General features: G+C 44.0%; 2 protein-coding genes across 2 annotated transcripts in view; both read left to right on the forward strand.

Moving 5' to 3' along the window:
- The window catches only part of GDI2 (GDP dissociation inhibitor 2), a 229920-nt gene that overhangs the window by 105206 nt on the left and 101657 nt on the right, over positions 1–23057 (forward strand). The window lies entirely within an intron of this gene.
- The window catches only part of IL15RA (interleukin 15 receptor subunit alpha), a 35084-nt gene that overhangs the window by 9607 nt on the left and 2420 nt on the right, over positions 1–23057 (forward strand). The window contains exons 3-6 of the mRNA XM_063308806.1: positions 12587–12772; positions 14207–14245; positions 17063–17425; positions 20824–20859. Coding sequence (XP_063164876.1) covers positions 12587–12772; positions 14207–14245; positions 17063–17425; positions 20824–20859 — 624 coding nt within the window. The remainder of the gene's footprint in view (positions 1–12586; positions 12773–14206; positions 14246–17062; positions 17426–20823; positions 20860–23057) is intronic.

The raw sequence follows: 23057 nt of genomic DNA on the forward strand, positions 1-23057 counted from the left end.
CTGAAAAATCTTGCCAAGAAATTTCAGGGACTTGTCCAAGCAGTCAGCAGGAGTCAAGACTGCCTTGAAGGCACAAAATTAAACTAAACTGTTGAAATCTAACTAAGTGTCTTGAGATAGTCTTTAATTTAAAGCAAGATTTCAAACTATGCCCCCTGCATATTTGGATGGGAACTAAAATACTGCTGCATTAGCATTCAGTGGGATCTTGCTACTCTGGGGTAGAGTGGAGATCATTAAGACATTTTGTGCTAGATTGATAATAAAGCTTTTACTGTTTTGTTAGCCTTGGGCTATTGGTCATTGGCTTACCCTGAAAGTTTTCCACAGGGAGAGAGTTTTAGTGCCTTTCTTACAAGACATCAGTACCAGGACTCACTAATAGGATGAGTGGTGCCTTTGGGGTTTGAATTAATATATGTTTAAACCGGTGTTTGTCAACCTCAGCAACTTTAAGATGTGTGGACTTCAACTCCCAGAATTCCCATTCTGTACTGGCTAGGGAATTCTGGGGGCTGAAGTCCACATAACTTAAAGTTGCTGAGGTTGTCAAACACTGCTTTAAATTTATTATTATAATTTATGGTTGTAAAAAAAGTATATCTGGCCAATACAGAAGTGAATGGCCAAATTCAGTGATACACGAAAGCACAAAAAACTCCTGTAATTCACCCCCTGGTGGCTCTAAATTACTCTGTATCCACAGAAGCTGTCAGGTCCAATTTGGGGATACTAAAAAAAAGGGGGGATGAAAATCCACCATTTCTTGAGTCAATTGATTGCAGTACTGAGCTACACTGCAGGGGTGTCGTAAGCTTTTCTCTGTCTGTCTGGGATTTGGAAGTTGGGGGTCCCATCTTCACCTCCATTCCCGGCCTGGATCCGTTCAGATTTTCTGGACTTAATTCTCAGAATTCACTGGCTGAGCATTCTGGGAATTGGAGTCCCACACAGGGGACATCCACAACTGCCTGTCTTGGCATTTAAACCTTTCCTTGTGGAAGATGAACAGAAAGCATGAAAATATTGAGGAATCGAAACCCTTCAGCGTCCAAAATCGGCAGCTTACAAAGGAAATGAAGTCATTTTACAGATGCTAATTCCTTGATTAGGCAAGTTACAAGTTTGGCAGCTAAAAGCGTCCCCTGTGGAAAAGAAAACTTCTTTTTGTGCTTGTTTCTCATTCTCTCGTGCTAATGGCACGCCAGGCTGAAACGTCACATTTAATCATGGCGGCCTCGTCTTTGTGCATGTGCAAAAGTGTCTGTAACTGGGTACAAAGAGGGCCACGCTGGGAGGCGTGGACCCACCAGAATTCTCGGGGTCTCAAATTTGGGGACCCTTTTTATGCACTTGGGAAATTGGAGGGGGGGAAGGGGCAAAATGTGTGCCGTGACCTTGCAGATGTTTGGAGCCCTCCATTTACCCATTTCAACTGCTGAGCCCTCTCCCCAAATGTCCACACTGGGTATACTGATGCCCCCCTCCAGCTGAACAAAGTTGTAACCCTCATCCACCCCCATTTTGAGTTAGAATTTCCCTCTGGATTCCAGTGCCTGCCCCCCTCCAGTCTCGCCCCCCCCACCACCACCATTTGCAGCTCAGGAACTGCCTCAACCCTTTCCCAAACCAGGAGCACCAGGCAAGATGAACTGATTACTGAGTTAACTTGCGCATGACGTTATCCCCATCTTGTACAATTCCTTCCGTTTGCTTCTTAAATGAACCATTTCATTGAAAGAACATCTTCTCTTCCTTCCCCACCCCATTAGTTCTTTATAATAAATTTTATTAGGTTTCAAGAAAAGAATAAAAACTACAAAAAAACCCAAAAAAAACTACAAAGAAAAAAAACTAAAAAAGTATGGAAACGTAGGAGAAAAATTTTTCAGATTTACAAAAAGATATGGCTTCTGACTTTTAAGGATATACAAAAATTTCCATAATCGATCTCTTACTCTATATTAAACCAAAAACACCACATTATTTCTACAAGTCATTCCACTTTAACACATAATAAAAATCACTAAGTACAGCTATTCCTCCCCCTTACATTAAAATAAAGGAAAAAAAAGTTCATATAAACCTCCTAAACATCTTTCTCCCCTCCAAAAGATCATATTTAATTATTCCCTTCCTACCACTATTCTGTACATTTCTGTCTACTATAATAAGAATCAAATTAAAAAGCACGTAAGTTGTCTGCTATTATACTTAATAATACAACAATTTTAATAGTCCCAATCTTAATAAACCCAAAAAACAAAGCCAATTCAAAACAGTAATTCCATATCTTTAAAAGGAAATAACATCAGTCAAATCCTTAAAGCAAACCAGATAAACATTCTTTAACCCTAATGCAACCGTTTTAATAATATTTATTTATTTATTTATCAAATTTATCACCGCCCATCTCCCTAGAAAAGGGACACTGGGCAGTTTACAATAAAATATTATTAAATCATTTTAATAAACCCAGAAAACAAAGCCAATTCAAAACAGTGAATCCAAATCTTTAAAGGCAAATTGTATGTTGTTTATTCGTTTAGTCGCTTCAGACTCTTCGTGACTCCATGGACCAGCCCACGCCAGAGCTTCCTGTTGGTCGTCAACACCCCCAGCTCCCCCAGGGACAAGTCCGTCACCTCTAGAATATCATCCATCCACCTTGCCCTTGGTCGGCCCCTATTCCTTTTGCCCTCCAATCTCACTAGCATCAGCATCTTCTCCAGGGTGTCCTGTCTTCTCATTACGTGGCCAAAGTATTTCAGTTTTGCCTTGAATATCATTCCCTCAAGTGAGCAGTCTGGCTTTATTTCCTGGAGGATGGACCGGTTTGATCTTCTTGCAGTCCAAGGCACTCTCAGAGTTTTCCTCCAACACCACAGTTCCAAAGAATCTATCTTCCTTCTCTCAGCCTTCCTTATGGTCCAGCTCTCGCAGCCATATGTTACTACAGGGAACACCATTGCTTTAACTATGCGGACCTTTGTTGTCAGTGTGATGTCTCTGCTCTTAACTATTTTATCGAGATTTGTCATTGCTCTTCTTCCAAGGATTAAGCGTCTTCTGATTTCCTGACTGCAGTCAGCATCTGCAGTAATCTTCGCACCTAGAAATACAAAGTCTTTCACTGCTTCTACATTTTCTCCCTCTATTTGCCAGTTATCAATCAAGCTGGTTGCCATAATCTTGGTTTTTTTGAGGTTTAGCTGCAAGCCAGCTTTTGCACTTTCTTCTTTCACCTTCATCATAAGGCTCCTCAGTTCCTCTTCGCTTTCAGCCATCGAAGTGGTATCATCTGCATATCTGAGATTGTTAATGTTTCTTCCACTGATTTTAACTCCAGCCTTGGATTCCTCAAGGCCAGCTTGTCGCATGATGTGTTCTGCATACAAGTTGAATAGGTAGGGTGAGAGTATACAGCCCTGCCATACTCCTTTCCCAATCTTAAACCAGTCCGTTGTTCCGTGGTCTGTTCTTACTGTTGCTACTTGGTCGTTACACAGATTCTTTAGGAGGCAGACAAGATGACTTGGTATCCCCATACCACTAAGAACTTGCCACAATTTGTTATGGTCCACACAGTCAAAGGCTTTAGAATAGTCAATAAAACAGAAATAGATCTTTTTCTGAAACTCCCTGGCTTTTTCCATCATCCAGCGGATATTGGCAATTTGGTCCCTAGTTCCTCTGCCTTTTCTAAACCCAGCTTGTACATCTGGCAATTCTCGCTCCATGAATTGCGGAAGTCTACCTTGCAGGATCTTGAGCATTACCTTACTGGCATGTGAAATGAGTGCGACTGTTCGATAGTTTGAACATTCTTTAGTGTTTCCCTTTTTTGGTATGGGGATATAAGTTGATTTTTTTCCAGTCTGATGGCCATTCTTGTGTTTTCCAAATTTGCTGGCATATAGCATGCATTACGTTGACAGCATCATCTTGCAAGATTTTGAACAGTTCAGCTGGGATGCCGTCGTCTCCTGCTGCCTTGTTATTAGCAATGCTTCTTAAGGCCCACTCAACCTCACTCTTCAGGATGTCTGGCTCTAGCTCACTGACCACACCATCAAAGCTATCCCCGATATTGTTATCCTTCCTATACAGGTCTTCTGTATATTCTTGCCACCTTTTCTTGATCTCTTCTTCTTCTGTTAGGTCCTTGCCATCTTTGTTTTTGATCATACCCATTTTGGCCTGGAATTTACCTCCGATGGTTCTAATTTTCTGGAAGAGGTCTCTTGTCCTTCCTATTCTATTGTCTTCTTCCACTTCCACGTATTGCTTGTTTAAAAATAATTCCTTATCTCTTCTGGCTAACCTCTGGAACTTTGCACTTAATTGGCCATATCTCCCCCTATCACTGTTGCCTTTTGCTTTCCTTCTTTCTTGGGCTACTTCTACTGCCTCAGCAGACAGCCATTTTGCCTTCTTGGTCTTCTCTTTCTTTGGGATGTATTTTGTTGCTGCCTCCTGAACAATGTGGCGAACTTCTGTCCATAGTTCTTCCGGGACCCTATCTACTAAGTCCAGTCCCTTATATCTATTCTTCACCTCCACTGCATATTCCTTAGGAATATTAGTGAGCTCATATCTAGGTGGTCTGTGGGTCTTCCCTAATCTCTTTAGTCTGATCCTAAATTGTGCAATAAGAAGTTTGTGATCTGAACTACAGTCAGCTCCAGGCCTTGTTTTTACCGACTGCATAGATGTCCGCCACCTTTGGCTGCAAAGGATGTAGTCAATCTGATTTCGGTGTTGTCCATCTGGTGAAGTCCACGTATAAAGCTGTCTCTTAGGTTGTTGGAAGAGAGTGTTCGTTATGCAGAGTGAGTTGTCTTGGCAAAATTCTATCAGCCTATGTCCTGCTTTGTTTTGTTCTCCCAGGCCATACTTACCTGTAATTCCAGGTGTCATTTGACTGCCCACCTTAGCATTCCAGTCTCCTGTGATGAAAATAATGTCTCTTTAGGCATGTTGTCCAATAGGTGCTGCAGATCCTCATAGAACTGCTCTACTTCAGCTTCTTCAGCATCTGTGGTTAGGGCATATATTTGGATCACTGTGATGTTAGATGGCTTGCCCTGAATTCGAATTGAGATCATTCTATCATTTTTTGGATTGTATCCAAGCACTGCTTTAGCCACTTTAGTATTAATTATGAAGGCTACTCCATTTCTTCCGTGGTCCTCTTGTCCACAGTAGTAGATCTGGTGGTCATTTGATGTGAAGTGGCCCATTCCAGTCCATTTCAGTTCACTGACACCCAAAATGTCTATATTTAATCTTGACATCTCCCCAATAACCACATCCAATTTGCCCTGGCTCATAGATCTTACATTCCAGGTTCCAATGGTGTGTTGATCCTTAGAACATCGGATTTGCCGTTCACCACCAGCACCGTTGGCCGCTAGCCGTCCTTTCGGCTTTGAGCTAGCTGTGTCATCGCGTCTGGGGCTAGTTGAACTCATCCTCTGTTCCTCCCCAGTAGCATTTTGACCATCTTCCGACCTGGGGGTCTCATCTTCCGATGGTATACCGACATATCTCTGGTTGTACTGATCCATTTAGTTTTCACGGCAAGAATACTGGGGTGGGTTGCCATTACCTTCCCCAGGGATTGCATTTAGTCTGACCTCTCTGTCATGACCTGCCCGTCTTGGGTGGCCCTTCACAGTTTAGCTCATGGCATCACTGTGGTGCTCAAGCTTCAGCACCACAACAAGGTAACGATCCTTTGCTGAAGTAAAGGCAAATAGCATCAATCAAATCCTTAAAGCAAACCAGATGAACATTCTTCAACCCTTATCCCACTTCAGAATAAACCAGAGCAGTTACATATTCCCACAATCTGCACAGAGCTTTCCTCTTGAACAAATCAAACAGCCCAACCGACCCCCATAAAGATTCCAGGTTCTTTTCATGGCATTCCACCAGAAGATCGATTTTACTTACAGCTTGCAGATCACTGTCTCCCTTAGATTTCTCCAACTCCATTATCCAATCTTCATCCAGCATCTTGATAAAAATCCCAATCTCAGTCTTAAAAAAAAACTTTATATTGCTCTTAAATTCCTCAATTTCATCCACCACATCCCCAGCCTGATGGCACATTTTAGATCTCATATTTTCCACAATGTCCTGGATATCTTGCATAAAAGCTCAATAGAAGCCAGAAGAAATCGGTTTAAAATCCTGGTGAAAGTCAGAAAGAATCTGTTTGAAATCCTCCATGTCTCACGCAGTAGATTATGGCGCCCCCTAGGAGCTTAACCAGCTAAAGTCGAAGCTCTGGAAGAGTTCCAAAGTGTGTTTACACAAAGTGAGAGTGAATATGCAGACAGTTCCCAGGGGAAAGGGAAAACAGAAAGCTGAAGGTTCAAATCAGCCGATTCAGCGTGTAGGGAAATGCTAATATCTTCAAATTTAATACAAAAATAATAACAGGAAGACAATCTCAATCTCTGGAATTTCCTTTGGAAAATCCAAAACTTAAATTTTTTTTTTTTTTTTAAAGTAATCCCAAAAATAATGTTAAGCACCAAGAGACCCAGCATCTCCTTGCTGTAGAAAACCTCTCTTAGGGTATGCATACTTAAAAGAAATGGGGTGGCTGGTCTTAGTGTCCCTTTAAGGCTACAGCTTGGCTTGGAAAGGGATGAAGTCCCCACCTCCCAGCGGGCTCTTACCAGTTGAACGCAAAACGCTGTTTGCGATCTTCTGGCTACAAGCAGCCATCCGGAGGACAGATGGGGTGATTCCAGTCATTCTCCTTGATCCGGAGAATGTTTCTGGGCTTCAGGAAACCTGCCTGAGCCCGAAAAAAGTTACCGCGTTGTCAGCTCCGCCCGCTGAGCCAGCGGGCAGAGCTGTTCAGTCCGCCACTCCCACCGGAAGCCCCGCACCCCGTTAGTTTTTATCAATGTGAATGAAGGGACACATTTCCCCCCCCCTTTTTTTCAAATTACACATGATTTTAAGCAAACCAATTTAAGGTTTGCAGCCAGCTGCATTTCCACCCACACACCTACATTTACTTTTACTTTCCAACTCCATCACATGCTGGGGTGTCTGCAGGGGATGGTCAGAAAAGTCAAGATGGCAGCTGTGTCCTTGTGACCCAAGGCAGAACTTTAGCTGCACCTTTGTGGCTGCCATCTTGACTTTTTTGACCATCCCCCTGCAGGCACCCCTGATCATTTAAGGTAAATGGCTTCTTGCTCTTCCTCCCACTTTAGCCAAGAATATTCACAAGATTCCCGTTTCTTGTTTTTCCTCCTGTTTTAAGGAATTCTCTGTCCGGAAAGCTGCACTTAACAGCAGAAATAGACAAGCAATGAAGCTAATGAGAAATTTACTAGAAGTGCAAACAATGTCTAAAAGTTAGAAATAGACCTATGCACTCATCATGCTGTTTCCTTCTGGGGTAAAGACCATTATGCAGAGTGAAAATAAACAAAAACCAGAGGTGGTAAGCACAAGAAATTAAGGCAGGAGCTAAGGGGGTGGGGGACACGTATCTTCAAATTGCCAAGGTTGAGAAACACTGGTTTAAGGTGATGGACCAGGACTGGGGACTCTCAGATTTAAGGCCACCCCAAGCCACGGATGGCTTTGGGCCAGCCACTGTCTCTCAATCAACCAACCTCATAGGGTTGTTGTTCTGGGAACAAATTGAAGAAGAGCCCCGTATAAGATGCCTTGAGCTTTTGGATAAAGGCAAGGTTGAATCTATAAAAACAAACTAATTCTATAAGTAGGGTGAATGTATTTATTTATTTATTTATTTATCGATTTTTTTTTTTTTATCACCGCCCATCTCCCCCACATGGGGGACCCTGGGCAGTTCACAATAAAAACAATTAAAATTTCAATAAAATCATAAATACAACCATTAATCAGTCAGCATAAAATACAATGAAGTCCAAGCCATGACGGATCTAATTCAAACCATAAGGGAATAAAACCGGTCCCCGCAGAACTTGGGAGTCAACCAGCCCCAAGAATGGCTCTTCCCCTCCTCCGGGCAAGGCGACAAAACCAGGTCTTCAGCTGTTTTTGGAAGTCCAGGAGGGAGGGGGCTAACCTCACTTCTGGGGGAAGGATATTCCAAAGGGCAGGGGCTGTTGCAGAGAAGGCCCGCCTCCTGGACCCCGCCAGATGGAATTCTCTTGCAGGCGGGGTCCACAGTTCCCTCTCTGCACGATCGAGTGGGGTGGGCTGATGTAATGGGGGTGAGACGGTCCAGTAGATAACCTGGACCCATGCCAATGTATTGTTTGAACACAATCAGTAAAAAGTCAAGATGTGTTTTTCCCCCAATGTACTGTATATTAGGGCTCCTGAAGGTTTGGTAATTAAAAAAAAAACCCTCTGGTTGGGGATCACAGCACTCTGGGACAATACCCATTTGGCAATGCCATCTCTTGATTAGAGATGCTTGATTGCATAGAACACAGTAAACATGCTTGGGGTAAAACCAGACTTTGCTTGGTTCAGAAAGCAAAAACTGGATATATCTAAGGGAGTAGGAGGTGGATTACCTTATTCACCTCTGATCTTTAAATCTCAGGCACAGGGCTTGAAAACAAATACTGTGCAGTCTTCTCTGTAGCTTCACTCTGTCAAATCATTCAATCACATTATAACATCTCACTAAAGAGATAAACCATCTTGGCAATGGAAGCTTACATTATGTTGTGCCCTCCTTTATGCGGTTTTATGTGACTTGCACCCTTCTCTTAAAAGGGGGCAAATTTCTCTATTTTTATGCAGTGGGTATCTGATGTTTTTACTTCTAGTGGCCACCAGGAGGCAGTGCACAACCAATTTTATCCAGATTGGGACTCATCAGGTGTACCTAGTCACAGTTTCTATGGGGTTCAGACCCTTTCTCAGGAATTGAACTCATGGGCCACTGCACTTTAAATAGCTATATAGAGTGGATTCCCTTTAGAAGATATCTAGGTCTTGATGTGCAGCAGTGTTGCAGAAAGGGATGGAGAGGCTCAGCCCTTCGAGGTAGACCAGTCTAGGAAACCAATCTCATGTAGGTCAATGCTATTTTTGTGAAAAGGTTAAAGTAACAGAATCTTGCAAGCCTGAATGCGCTTCCCCTGAAATGGTATGTATGTGTTGAGAGACAGGGTGCAGAGATGCTGCCTAGGGAACAGTCAGATAAGAGAGGGCAAAGCCCTCAGCAGCATAATAGGCAGAGAAAGAGGCTTTGTCCTGACTCCCAGGAAACACTCTGAGACAGGGAACTGTTCTCTAATGTTTATTTGCTAATACATAACAGTAATCCTAACAAACTGAACAAGCGTGGGAAAAACCCAGCCATATAAACCCCGCAGGTTAAGGCGGTCCCAATCTGTGCCTCTTGGAATGGCTCACCAATTCCTCAGTGCTACGCATGCGCTTGACAGTCTGGAAGGGAGCCCCCTGCTGGCCATCCTTACTCATGACAGGCTTAGAAGGGACCCTTCCTAACTTTTCAGACTGCAAAAGAGACTGCGGGAGATTTGTCCTTTCAGACTTGCAAGATTCTGTTAATGTACCCTTACAATAAAGTAGAATTAGCTCATCTGGTCGTGATTCCTGTCTGCTTTACCTGGGAAGGCTGACATCCCCCCTCCTTCCCTTTATCTTTGTGAGGACTAGGGAGGGTCCCGTCTGAGATGTTTACTCACGCTACCTTCTTGCTCTGGACTCAGACCTCTTTTATCTGACTGTGCCCAACCTCTTGTCCCTCAAGGCAGTTTATGTTTTTTCAGAATAGTATACTGTGCAAAGTCCACCTTCCTTTTTCAAAGTCTCAGAGAGCCTTGCTGATACCACGTTGTGCCCCCATGGAAGAGATTTTACATGGCTCATGGGTTGGGAGGGAATTTCTCAGTTCTCCTTCAGGGAAGGAAAGTGTTTCATGGCCAGGCCTCTGAGGGGTTGGGGGTGTTTTACACTCCAAGTACAGAAGCCCAGCAGATATTTCTTCCACACTTTGCTTCTTCTAAGTCATTAGCTTGACGCCTCACCCTTCCTTGGCTCTTCTCTCTCCCCGCAAAAGCCTTTTCCTCACAGCTTTTAAGCTTCTTAGCACGGAGTCTGAATATGCTGTACTCACTCCTGATAAAGAGATTTCCTTTCAGGAACTTGGTGTTTTCCCTTTATCTCACACTTAGCAGGGGAATTTGGCACGTGGGTGAAACTAAGGCCAGTCGCCTCATTTACAAGAGCACAATAGATCTCAGTGAAGGTGTCCTCACCATATGCAGTGAAGGTTTTATTATGATTGAATGATAGAGGTAAAAGACATGTCAGAAAGGATGAAGCATTGGGTGGCTGTGCCAGCATGAAGGAGCAGCAGTTCTTAGGTTGGTGATAGTGCCATGTTATGCTCCAGGGCACAGTGATCATGGAAGAACCAGATATGAATTCGGGGAAAAATACTGTGACATTCTTCTAGGTGAGATGAATAGACAAATAGGAAGAAGGCAAGAAAATAGAGGGAAACGATAGGCCATTTCGCATCCTGAGCAAGAATGAGATCCACTCTTTGGTGAAGGCCTTAGAAGTTGTTCCGTCTAGTTCAAATACATGGCTTAAGTGTATTTGTGCAACAGCCATGGGAAAAAAATGAATACAGAGGATTTGAATGTTAGGATGGAAGGGTGAGAGTTAGTTAAGGACTCAGGTTTGATGCAATGAACTAAATGTGGAATGGACAATTATTTGGAAGTGCCAGAAGGTGCTGTTCGGAAAAAAATAGACACAGGAGAAAAGGGAAGAAGTGAAAGAAACGAATGAGTGCAGGAAGGGAAACAGAATGCATGGAAAGTGGATTTTAAAAAAGGAAGGCTTCGTGCAAGGAAATCTCTATTCTGCGTCTTCAGCATTGAAGGGTGTATTTGTTGAGCTTGCAGGGAGTCACAAACCGTGGCCTGATCCTTTAGCAACGCGAGCTAGTGAGGTTTCCATTTCTGAGCTGGACAAAAGGCGAAATGAGGAAAGGTCCCCTTGAGAACCTGCCCCCAGAGTCAGGAGGTGGGAGAGGGGAGTGATGGGCAAGGAGATTTCTTACGAGAAGTGCTACCAGAAGGAGGGGGTGGAGAACTTAAGGCTACAAGACCAGGGACAGCCCACAAGCCTGTTTTTGCACACCTGCCATCAGGCTGCCTTGCTGGTGAGGTTTCCTCTCTTTCTCTGAAGGAACTTCCTTCCATATCTGACCACCATTGCTGAAAATCAGTGATTGCAATCCCCACAGTTGTGAAACAGGAAATACAGAAGAATTGAAACAAATGTCTTAAAATAGGCTTATAGTCTAGGACAGTGTTTCTCAACCTTGGTGACCTTGGGTGGACCAACTCTGCTGGCTGGGGAACTCTGGGAGTTGAAGCCCACCCATCTTAAAGTTGCCAGGGTTGAGAAACACTGGACCAGGGTGCTGGACTAGCAGTGGTGGGGGGCAGGTTCAACTGTCCTCTCAGCCACAGAAGCTCCCTGGGGAATTTGGAGCCAGCTCTTAGCCCAGCCCACCTCACACTGTTGGGGAAGCATATAAGTGGAGGAAGCACTATGCACTCTACTCAAGCATCTGGGGGAAGGGGGAATATTTATTTATTTATGCAATTAATTACTACTGCTGCCAATAATAATCCTATTTCCTTTCCCCATGCTTTCGTTGTTGCTTATTCTGATGGTCGACTTAAATGCTGGTTTTGATCTTCCTTGCATTATTTTGGTTACATTTTGTCCATGGTATTTTCATTGGGGTCAATTTTAAGCCCCCTTAAGCCTGGAAATAAACTGAACAGTGTGGGAACCAATTCCAGAATAAAGCACATGAAATTAAAACGATAAATAATAGATGAAAGATCAATCAAAACAATTCACAAAATAAAAAAGAATAAGTAAAATAACTCAAATTTAAGCACACAAAAAATAAATCATTAAATGTAATAAATAGCAATAAATAGATGAAATAAATGAAAATCAACAATAAAATCTGATTTAAAAAAATAGATGAAATGAATGAAAATAAATAATATAAACCAATAAATAGTAATAATAACTAGATGACATAATGAAAACAATAAAATCCAATAAAGAAAAAGAATAGATAAAACAAATCAAAATAATTACTGTAATACAAAACAATACATAGTAATAAATAGATGAACAGTGAAAATAATGAAGTACAATAAAGAAAAAAGAATAGATAAAGCAAATAAAATAAATAATATAAACCAATAAATAGTAATAAGTGAAATAAATGAAAATAAATATAACATACAATAAAGAAGAAAGATCAAAACAAATAATATAAATCAAAATAAATACATAAATGTAAAGCCTCATGTGCCAGCATCAACATCAATCAATCAATCAGTCAGCTGAAAAACAACTTCCTGATTTTCACATTAGTGACAAAAGGGCCGCGTGCCCCCCTCCCGCCACTGCAGCCGTCCTTCACCCCTCGTGCTAATTGCAGGAAAACTCAGTTCCCCCTAGGTTTGCCCTGCATTAAGACGATGCCCCCTTACGCCATTTGGTGTGAGCTCATCCGTGTTTTTATGTTACGCAGGTAAGTGTGGCCCACCTAAGCCAGTGGAGAATGCGCACATTGCAAATGAGAGCAATGGCAAGAGACTGCGATACTCCTGCCTGAAGAATTACAAAAGAAAAGCTGGCACGTCCAATCTCATCGTTTGTGAGCAAGATGCAACAACGAAAGAATTTAAATGGAGCACACCGCAGCTGGTTTGCATTGGTAAGTAATGGGGCCCAGGACTAGGACAATCCATAACATCATCCCCAATGCTGCTGAGTTGAAAGCAGGCTACTGGCTCCTGTGGAGGACACCAAGTTGAGAAAGGGTGGTCTAGACCACTGTCTCTCAACCTTGACAACTTTCAGATGTGTGGACTTCAACTCCCAGAATGCCCCAGCCAGCCTTGAGTTGAAGTCCACACATCTGAAAGTTGTCAAGGTTGAGAAATGCTGGTCTAGATGAATGGAGGAAAAGGTACACCAGATTGTAGCACCACTGCATGAAATGTATGGAATGCTTTGGAATGGCTGTGGTAGCTCCATACATTTCATTTATCAGCATGCTCCAACTATGGACTGATGTTGAATCATTAGCAGTCCCTACTGGCTACAGCCTGTTGCATCATGCAGCTAAGGTCACCCATGAAAACACAGCTACTATGGAAGCTGTGTTGGCTGCTACCTACCTTCTAGGTGCAGTTCAAGGGGGTGGTTGTCCCTTTGAACACCTGACATGGCTCAGGCCTTGGATAGCTTTGAGACTGTGTTCTCTGGATTAAGTGTGGTGAGACCTGGATGGTGAGAAGGCTTTGCTAAGGGTCCCACTGGGGAGGGAAGGCTGTCTACAGGGTCCCCATAGTGGAGTCTTTTCAGTGATGGTCCCCTTCTGCGGAACCCCTTGCCCCCCAATATCTGGACCTACCCCTCTTGGCAGAGCTTCCAAAGAGCCATAAAGACATGGTTCTTCAAGAGAGCATTTGGAGACAGAAGTTCAAGCTTTCCCACATTTGGTGGCATATCTGGTGGCATACTTAAGGATATTTGTAATCCAAAATTATGGGCAGATGTAAGCTACTCAGAGACTTTGGAAACTGAAGGGCATCAAAGCAGGAAGATGAGAGAGACGAAGAGGGAGGGAGGGAAGCAAGTAAGCTATAATGGGTGGGTGGATGGATAGCAGCCATAATAAATAAGTTGGTAGATAGGCAAATAGACCGAGTGACAGACAGACAAAAGCTGTAGCAAATGGATGAATGGATGGGGGGGGGAGGGTCAGTCATGGTAGGTGGGTGTGTAGATGGATGGATGCTGTCGCAAAAGGAAGCGAGGGAGGGAGGGATATCTGGATGGATGGATGGATGGATGGAGGATAGAAACTGTAGCAAATGGATAGATGCAATAGCGGATGGATGGATGGATGGATGGATGGCAGGTAGGTGAGGAGAGTGAGATAGAATAATCGCATTTAGCAGTCTATGCTCCTGCCATACTGGTGCCTTTTGAAAACTTCGTTCTTTGTTCCTGTTCTTTCTTTAAAAAGTCTTAAGCTATTTCTTGGGGGCTGTGCCAGAGATAGTACTCCTGGGCTCATCTTAACTGTGTTTGATGACCAGCAAGTCTTTGTCTCCTGTCTTTCCCTTTGTTTTCCACAAAGACCCTGCCGTAGAGAGCACAACTGAAGGCAGCACCCGAGGTAGGAGAGCTTGTCTTTCTTGCTTATTCCACTGGGACCAGGGAGTGGGGAAGGGCGGACCGTTCCTTCTCTGGATCACTGGGTCCACTGTCAAACTGTTCTGACCACCAGGATATTATTCCTAATATTCAGTCATAATCTGCCTCCTGGTAATTTCAGACAGGTGTACCATGCCTTGCACTTGGGACAAAAGAAAAGAGGTCCTGTCTCTCTTTGTCCCAGAGTGCAGGAGATGGAATCACTGCCTCCTTCAAACCTCTCTTCTCTCCCAATGCTCAGCTCTGGCTTCCAACTTTAAGGCAAACATCTGCAAGCTTATTCTGCTGCAAAACTAACTGGGTTAGTTAGCCATGGGACTACCTAGCTCTTCCCTTCAGTGGCAGCTGTTCTCCTGGGTTCAAGCAGGGCACCCTCAGGCTGCCCCAAATCTCAGCTCACTTGTAATACGAAGAAACACCATCAAATGGCTCCACAGTGTCAATCAAAGAGCCTTCATGTGCTGGAGCACTGCTAACAATGTAGTACCCTTGAAACAAGAAATGCAGAAAAGAGGGGGGGAAAGGTGTCTATATTCATAATGCCTTCTCAAAGTTCACCTTCATATAATAATGTCCAGGCTTGAATAACATATCTCCCCACCATTTGAAATATATAGTTGTGTGGGGACATTGTACTATGTTCAAGATCACTTGAACTTTTTTTGCATCTGTTAATCTTGGGCCCATTATTTATTTATGGTTTGGGGGTTCTTTGTTTTGTTTTCTTGTTGCTACAAGCACACAACAGGCTCATCCAGGACTGCATTTGGTGCCACACGCTAAGATTAGTTAGATTCGTCAGCCTTGGGTTAGTTCTTTTCGAGGTTTCAGGTGTTTTATGAACCTGGCCTATTGGGTTGGTGCAGGAAACTGGGGGTTGTGCAAACCAGAAAAAGGAATATTTCTGCTCCCAGGTGAAATGTGTTGTGAGAATCCAGCTTTCCACACCCACCTGGAACACCACTTGCTCCTTCTGAAATGTGACTGCTACGTGTTCAGCATTGCTGGTTTGAACTGGGTGTCTTCCAGCAACAGTGGGAGAAGACTTATCTAAACCTGAGTAGCTGACCTGGTAGTATTTATCATCCAACTCCCCTCCCCAAGCTCTGATAGCAGGATGGGTAGACCAGAACTTCCCTGGCCATGTTTGGGTGCCTCCTCCTCCTTATCCAGAGAGAATGAGGACATGCCAAGGTTTCCGTTTCTCTTCATATGGGTTGGTCCTTCATTCCTCCTGCCTTGGGGTTCAACATGTTAACAGTGCTTTCTGTTGATGCTGAACCACCCTTGTGGGGCTTTTCAGCTGCAGTGCCTAGGGGAGTATGTCTCATTGGTTTTCATCCAGAGGACACCAGCTTTCCAAGCACGTTCAGGGCCTTTGGTCACCAAAGATGAAAGGAGACCCTGGGGAACAGCTTCTTTTATGGCCTTGTGGGCTGGATGAGCCTTGCAGGCCAGAAGTTTTTTGTTCAGGCTTTTGAGAAGCAACAAATTGTTCCTACCCACAGAGACAAGAGAGAAAATGTGCAATGAAATAACACCATGAGGTGAGGTTTTGATCTTTAAGGCCTGACATGGCTTGATTCATTGGCAGGGCCACTTTCTCCAGATAGAATCAGCTTGTTCAGGAAACTTATTCTGGTTAGGAACACTGAGTATCTCCAAAATGCCAGACTTTAGACTGGTGAGGGTCCAGAGGAGGTGTTTCTCTGCAATGGACCCTGCTTTCTTGAATGTTCTCCACTTGGAAGGTAGGCTGGACCATCAACCTTGACATCTTTTCATAAAGTAGTTGGAACTGAGCTGTTCCACAGGCAGCCGTGTCTGCAGGGCAAGGTCACCACAGGCAAAATGGTGGGCGCGTTGCATGCACATACCAAAAGGGTAGGGCTTGCATTATGATGCCACATCTGCCATCTTTTGTGGACTGGTGCCAAGGACTTTGAGAGGTAATGCCATTCAATATTGGTGGGTCAATTTGGTATTGACTTTTTTTTCCATTTTAATTAACATTTGATGTGCAGTTATTTATATTTGATTTTATTATAACAGTGGGTTTTGTGTCCTGCTATTGAAAATGGTTGTGAGTTGCATATCATCAATAAATCAGTAAATAAAATGTTTAGATTTCACCCTAAGATCACATAAGAGCTACCAGATTTTTGCAGCAAGTCAGACAACCAGTGGATGGCAGCAAAGAGAAAAAGAATACTCTGGTGTTCTCATACTCCTTTTGCTGCCATCTAGTGGTCATCCCAAGCATTGTAATCGGGAACTACAACATATATGTGTTTGTGAGTGTGTATGCGTTCATATTGCAGATCCAGACTATAATAATCAGGACACCACTAGATGGCACAAACACACACACACACACACACATCTGTACACACTCATATACATACAGCTGCAATACACACATATATATTCATACATTTTTATTCTTTCGTTTTTTAAATTCCTGCTTCTTTTAGTCCTTAATTAACTTTTTTTTCTAAAATGAAAGAACAAAACGCTCCTTTGGTTGTACCAAGACTTTGGGGTAAACAGGTTACAGTAATTAACAAACTTAGATTTTTCTTCTTAGTGAGACCTTGATAAAAATATCCTAGGAATGTTGCTTAAAAAAGAAATGGTCTTCAGTAACACTTGAGCCTAAACAGATAGCCTGAGGACCAAGTTACTAATCTCTAATTCCGTGTCTAAAATAAAACCACTTCAGAATCTGCCTTCAGATATGGCTAAGAATTTGTAATTACTCCCACATTTGTACAAGCAGAAGCTTCCCGACCTACAGAGAGCCTGTGTGCAAATCCATCGATAGTCTCTGCTCATCCCTATGGAAGTCAGACCATCTCACCAGTAATGGAAACGTCAAGTGTTGTCCACACGCCGCATAGGACAGCCAAGCCATCCTCAGATAGCCCTGTGCCAGCAGTGACTGCTACCCCTGGGGGTGGACGGTTTGCTCCTGGCACAATTTCCGAAAATGTGACCCTCCCCCAGAGAACGACGCCACTTTCCCAGGCCGAAACTAGCAAGACACAGTGGATGCAACACCAGACTACATCTGCGCCATCTGAGGGAGCCCCTGGAAACACCACAGAACCACCCGACACAAGCATTTTGCAGAGCATCACAGGTTTGTCCCAGGCATGGACGCATATTCCTAACGACAGCCTTCTTCAGCATGTCCGCATTAACCCTTCTTGATCTCATGCTTTGACCTGTGTGTCCTCTTAGTTTGAAGAGTTGGGTGTTCTCCAGGTGGATGTGTTTTTCTTCGCCCCCTGGGAGGGTTTATCTTTTCTCTCCAGCTTGCTGAGGCCCAAGGTAAACCCCCCAGGTGTCCCCCAGTGGTGAGAATGCTCAAGTATCAAACCCCCAAAGTGGTAGGAGAAATGAAAGAAGAGGGTTGCAGGTCTACCCATGCTGTATCAGCAGTCCTGAGCCCCAGTGGCTGTCACTGTACTGCCTCACTCAAAGTGCCCCTTCTCCCCTCTTGCTTGTCCTCCCCCCCCCCGCCCTTCTGATTATGGGCACACACAACCAGCTCCCATGCCCTCCCTCCCAAGATCCCACTTCCACTCACCTGCCCAAAAGTTTCTTAGGCCAGTGTTTCTCAACCTTGGGAACCTGAAGATGTTTGGACTTCAACTCCCAGAATTCCCTGAGTTTGCACATTCGGTCACATCTCACCCTGCCACTGGACTCTTAGTTTCAAGTTTCCAATCAGGAGAGGGTAGAAGATTACACGGCAATAATTTGTGGCACCACGCACTTGTTTAACCTTGAATTTGCACAGGGAAATGCATGCGCTCATGGCAGCCCATCCCACCAGGCACCATTAAGCGTCAGACAGGGGAAAGCTATCTTTCATCTGATCGTAAGGGGTGAGTGGGGAAATTTGCACACATCAGCGCAGTGCCAACTCTACCCCTCACAGAGTCCTGTGCAAGATCGTAACACCAGCACAAAATGTTGTGGCGTGGTGTCATGATGCCTGCTTTTCTACTTTGGCATCATCGAGGTTAGCAATGGATGTCTCGGGAATTGATTTGATTTGTACTGGCTTTCTGCTCTGTTCAAAAGGAAGCTGGTGGGTTTGCAAAGGGTTGCACAACGCAGCAGGTGTCTCCCTTTAGCTGCACTGCAAAACCCCCATGAGCCTTTTAGCCATTGCACAAGTTTACTGGTTTCACAGTGACAAGGCAGAGCTCCCTCCTGCTTCACCACCTAGCTCCACCATAACCTCTTTCAGCTCTCGGTCAAGCTATTTTTAAACCAAGGTTTAGCGCTCTTCTGAAAAAGCACTAATCCCATGTTTAAAGGGAGTCTGGCTAAAAGGTGATAAGTGTGCAGGTGGGTTGTGCAATGCACAGAAATCTCCCTCCCCATCACAAACCCACCACCTTTTGAGGTGATCTCTCACCCAAAGCCAGATCCCTGGGTAGGGATCAACTTGGAGACTGGGCAGATATAACAGAAGATGTTTGAAACCAGAATGGTCCTAGAAAACAGGGACCAGATGGGAGGGAGGTGGGCAGTAAGTGTCAGGCTGATCCCACCTCTTCGTCGTTCAGCCAGCTGTACCACTGACAGAGTGGTTGAAATATGTCTGATTACATCCGCAACAAAACTTATGTTGGAATAAGAGGGAGAACACTACCGTAATACCAGAACAACTAAAGGCAACTGAAGGCTTCTTCTGGTATGGGCTCAGGGATGAAAGAGATGTCACAAGGATGTGGCAGAAGAAAGAGGTTGCCAGACAGTTTGTGTTGTGGTTTGGTGCAAGGGAACAAAGCTTCAGAAGCCCCAAGCAAGGCATGGAAGTTGTCCATGCAGCAAAGACAGGCTCCCCGGCCACACCCTTGCTGCTTTTTGCTCTCTAAAACATGTGCTGGGCTGCACTTTAAGGGGATCTTCAGAAGGACATTGCGGATGAGGCCACTTCCCAGTTATACCTTCAGTGGCAGGAGGGGGAGCAGTGGAGAAGTGGCGGTTCCCCCCATCCCAGACAGGGAGTCCTCTGTCCCAGTTGAGTCCCATAAATCCAGATGCCAACAAAGGGCAATGCTGCTGGCTTTGGACTGGATCCAGGGAGAGACTGATGTGAATCTCCATCAATCCCAGAGCATCCTGGATCCCCTTGGGCTAGTGCTCTCTTGCAACCTGCTCTACCTCAATGGGTTGTTGTGATTGTAGGGATAAAATAAGGGAAGCCACCTGTGCATTCTGCCATCAGCTTTCAGAGGAAAGGCAGGATATAAAAAGAATAGAGATATTAACCTGATCCTCGAAAAAGAAGCTGAGTGGGAAGAACTTGGGGGCTGCTGGAAGAATGATGGATAACTGTCCGCCGGCCCTGTTCAGTCACATGGAAGGCAGCATCCGGACAATGTGTTGATCCCTCATATCCCTGCTGATTCCCCCTACAGCTGGTTCCAGTGATCCACCAGCATCCTCCCCCCACCCCCGCCTCTTAGCTTGAGTAGAGAGAGAACATGGAATAGTTTCACTATTTATTTATTTATCACATTTCTTCACTGCCAATCTAGACAAACAACTCTGGGTGGTGAAGAAATGTCTCAACAAACAATCCTCCTCTGCAATCCAGGCACTTATTGGGAAGCGTGTTTTTCTCAAGTGAAGATTACTTGTGGCTTTTGCCACCCCTTCTGGCTTCCTCCATTTTCCTGGGTCTTCCCTGTTCCAGAGTTAGTCTGGGCCGCCCTCGGCTGGCTCCCCGTGATGCTTCTTCATCCTTCATGGAGAAGCCCTGAACGGTTCTGTGGAAGGAACAAAGGGGGCTGTTCGCTTGGGGGAGGGAAGGCAAGGAATGGGGGACTGGAAAACATCAGAGCAAATCCTTGGGACACCTCCAGGGATGTCCCAATTGCCCCATAATTTGAGACTGACATTCCAAACTGACTAAAGGATGCAGCTGAATGTTGCTTGTATGTTCCTTTTTTTTTTTTGCAAGAAGAGAAAGCAGTCTTTAATCAGCGGGATGGAGCCTCTGGAAGAGGGCTGCCCAGTTTCCAAGTTCTCTTCCATCAGTGGGGCATGCTGTCCTGCTCCAGAATGAACCTGGAAGGAGGGCACCCACAGGTTGCCTTGTGAGAAGATCAAGGGTCATCCTAGTTCTCGCCAGGTTTAACATGTATGCATTAATTTATGAAATGCAAAGATGCCCTTTGGGAGGGATTTTTATTTCCCTATTCTCTCAGACTGATTCTCTATCCGTGTTTTTCAACCTTGGCAACTTTAAGATGTGTGGACTTGAACTCAGAATTCTGGGAATTGAAGTCGACACATCCTAAAGTTGCCAAGGTTGAGAAACATTGCTAAAGGCTAGAAACTTACTACTTAAAAACTATAGTGGTACATCATCATAGCAGCTTCCAACATATATTTGTGCATTTGCTGTAAATTATAGGATATCCAAAGCTAAGGTATGCATCTGCTTGTCCGTGAAAAGACAGGGCAAACCATTTTTATTTTTATTCCGTAATATTCCTTTCCTTTCTTTCACAGATTCTGCTTACTTCAGAATTGGATTCCCTTTCTTAGGTAAGGAGTATTTCTGAATACATAGAGTTTTAGCAGCCATCCCAACGGAATGGCCTGAATTAATATTTATATAAAAATAGAATTTGTACCCTACAGGCCAAGACTGGCCCCAGGAGTGACCAGGGAAACTGTCAAAAAAAGTCAAGATGGTGGCCACAACTACCTCGTCAAAGCCCCGTCTGTTTTGAACATCCTTTGAATTGCAAAAGGCTTTGATTGCACAATTGTGGTTAGCATCTTGACTCTTTTGACCCCTGCCCGGACACCCCTGATTGGTCTAAGCCTAAATGGGGTGGGTGGGTGGTGCTTCACCATATTATGGGAATTATCAGCCCCAGTTGTAGCAGGTGGGGTGAACTAGGAAATCTCATTAAGCCATAATATGATTTGAATATAGCTTTTTATGCACATCCAACAATTAGGTTCTGATTGCTGAAATTTAGGGTTTAGGATGCAGTGTAAGCACAGCTTCCGTGGATGTCTTGGCACCCTTTTCTACAATGATAGATAGATAGATAGATAGATAGATAGATAGATAGATAGATGATAGATAGATAGATGATAGATAGATAGATAGATAGATAGATAGATAGATAGATAGATAGATAGATAGATAGATAGATAGATAGATATTTATTTGGTCAATGACCAGCAAAATTTAAAAGAAAAAAAGTACAATCAAGAAATACAATAATAAGCTACAAACTAACAAAATATATCACATAATGATACAGCATTCATTCTGCCATTACTGTATTAATACATTTGTTACCTTATAGGGTGAGCCTAAAACGTTAGAAATTATACAGTAAGAAATTATAAAATGGAAGTAAAAATATATATCCCCTGACAATTTATCAATTAAAATATTTCAAATTTAGAAGTACTTTTTAAAATAGGGAGTTATTTCTTTGTCTGGATTTGTCTTATTTTCATTGCAGCAACACAGAATTTGGCAACTGTACATGTAATGTAAGGTTTTAAATCCTGAAGTAGATAGTTCACGTAAAAATTATCTGGATACCCAGGGAGTTTTTCTATTAGGGGCAAAATGTAAGTTGACCTGATATCCCTATAAAATTTATAGTGTAGCAGTACATTTATCTATCATCTATCTATCTATCTATCATCTATCTATCTATCTATCTATCTATCTATCTATCTTTCTATCTATCTATCAATCAATCATCAAATTTATCACCGCCCATCTCCCAAAAGGGACTCTGGGCGGCTTATAATAAAACATAAATAAAAATATAAAACTGTAAAACACTATAATACATAATAAAATAAATATAATAAAAACCTCGATGGCTGGAAGTTCTTTATGATTTGCAGGGAGAGCAGGGTCCTTCTAAGAAACTAACCATCCCCAGGAATGGCTACCCTCTCTCCCGCCCCAGGCATAATTACAGAACCAGGTCTTTAGTTGTTTCCTAAAGTCCAGGAGGGAGGGAGCCAATCTCACTTCCAGGGGAAGGGTATTCCAAAGGGCAGGGGCTGTTGCAGAGAAGGCCCGCCTCCTGGACCCCGCCAGATGGAATTCTCTTGCAGGCGGGGTCCGTAGCATGCCCTCTCTGCATGACTGGGTGGGATGGGTTGATGTGATGGGGAGGAGACGGTCCCTTAGGTAACCTGGACCCGTGCCATGTAGGGCTTTAAAGGTGATAACCTTGAATTGGACCCGGAAGCATACTGGCAACCAATGCAGCTCGCGGAGCAAAGGGGTGATGTGTGCTGATCTTGGGAAACCCAAGATTGCCCGCACGGCTGCATTTTGCACCAGCTGTACCTTCTGGATACTCTTCAAGGGTAGCCCCATATAGAGCGCATTGCACTAGTCTATATGGGAGATAACCAGGGCATGAGTGACCGTTCGAAGGGCCTCTCGCTCCAGGAAGGGGCGTAACTGGTGCACAACACAAAGTTGCACAAAGGCCCTCCTAGCCATGGCTGCCACCTGCTCATTGAGCAGGAGCTGTGAGTCCAGGAGGACCCCCAAGTTACACACCAGGTCTGTCTGGGGCAGTGCAACCCCATCCAGAACTAAAGATGACAATTTTCCAGAAATCGAGGAGCCATTAATCCACAGCCACTCCATCTTCCCTGGGTTCAGCTGCAACCTGTTGTCCCCCATCCAGGCCCCCACAGCCCCCAGGCACTCGGAAAGGGTGGCCACAGCATCACTTACCTCACCC

The sequence above is a fragment of the Candoia aspera genome, chromosome 7, assembly GCF_035149785.1.
Source record: "Candoia aspera isolate rCanAsp1 chromosome 7, rCanAsp1.hap2, whole genome shotgun sequence".
Lineage (NCBI taxonomy): Eukaryota > Metazoa > Chordata > Lepidosauria > Squamata > Boidae > Candoia > Candoia aspera.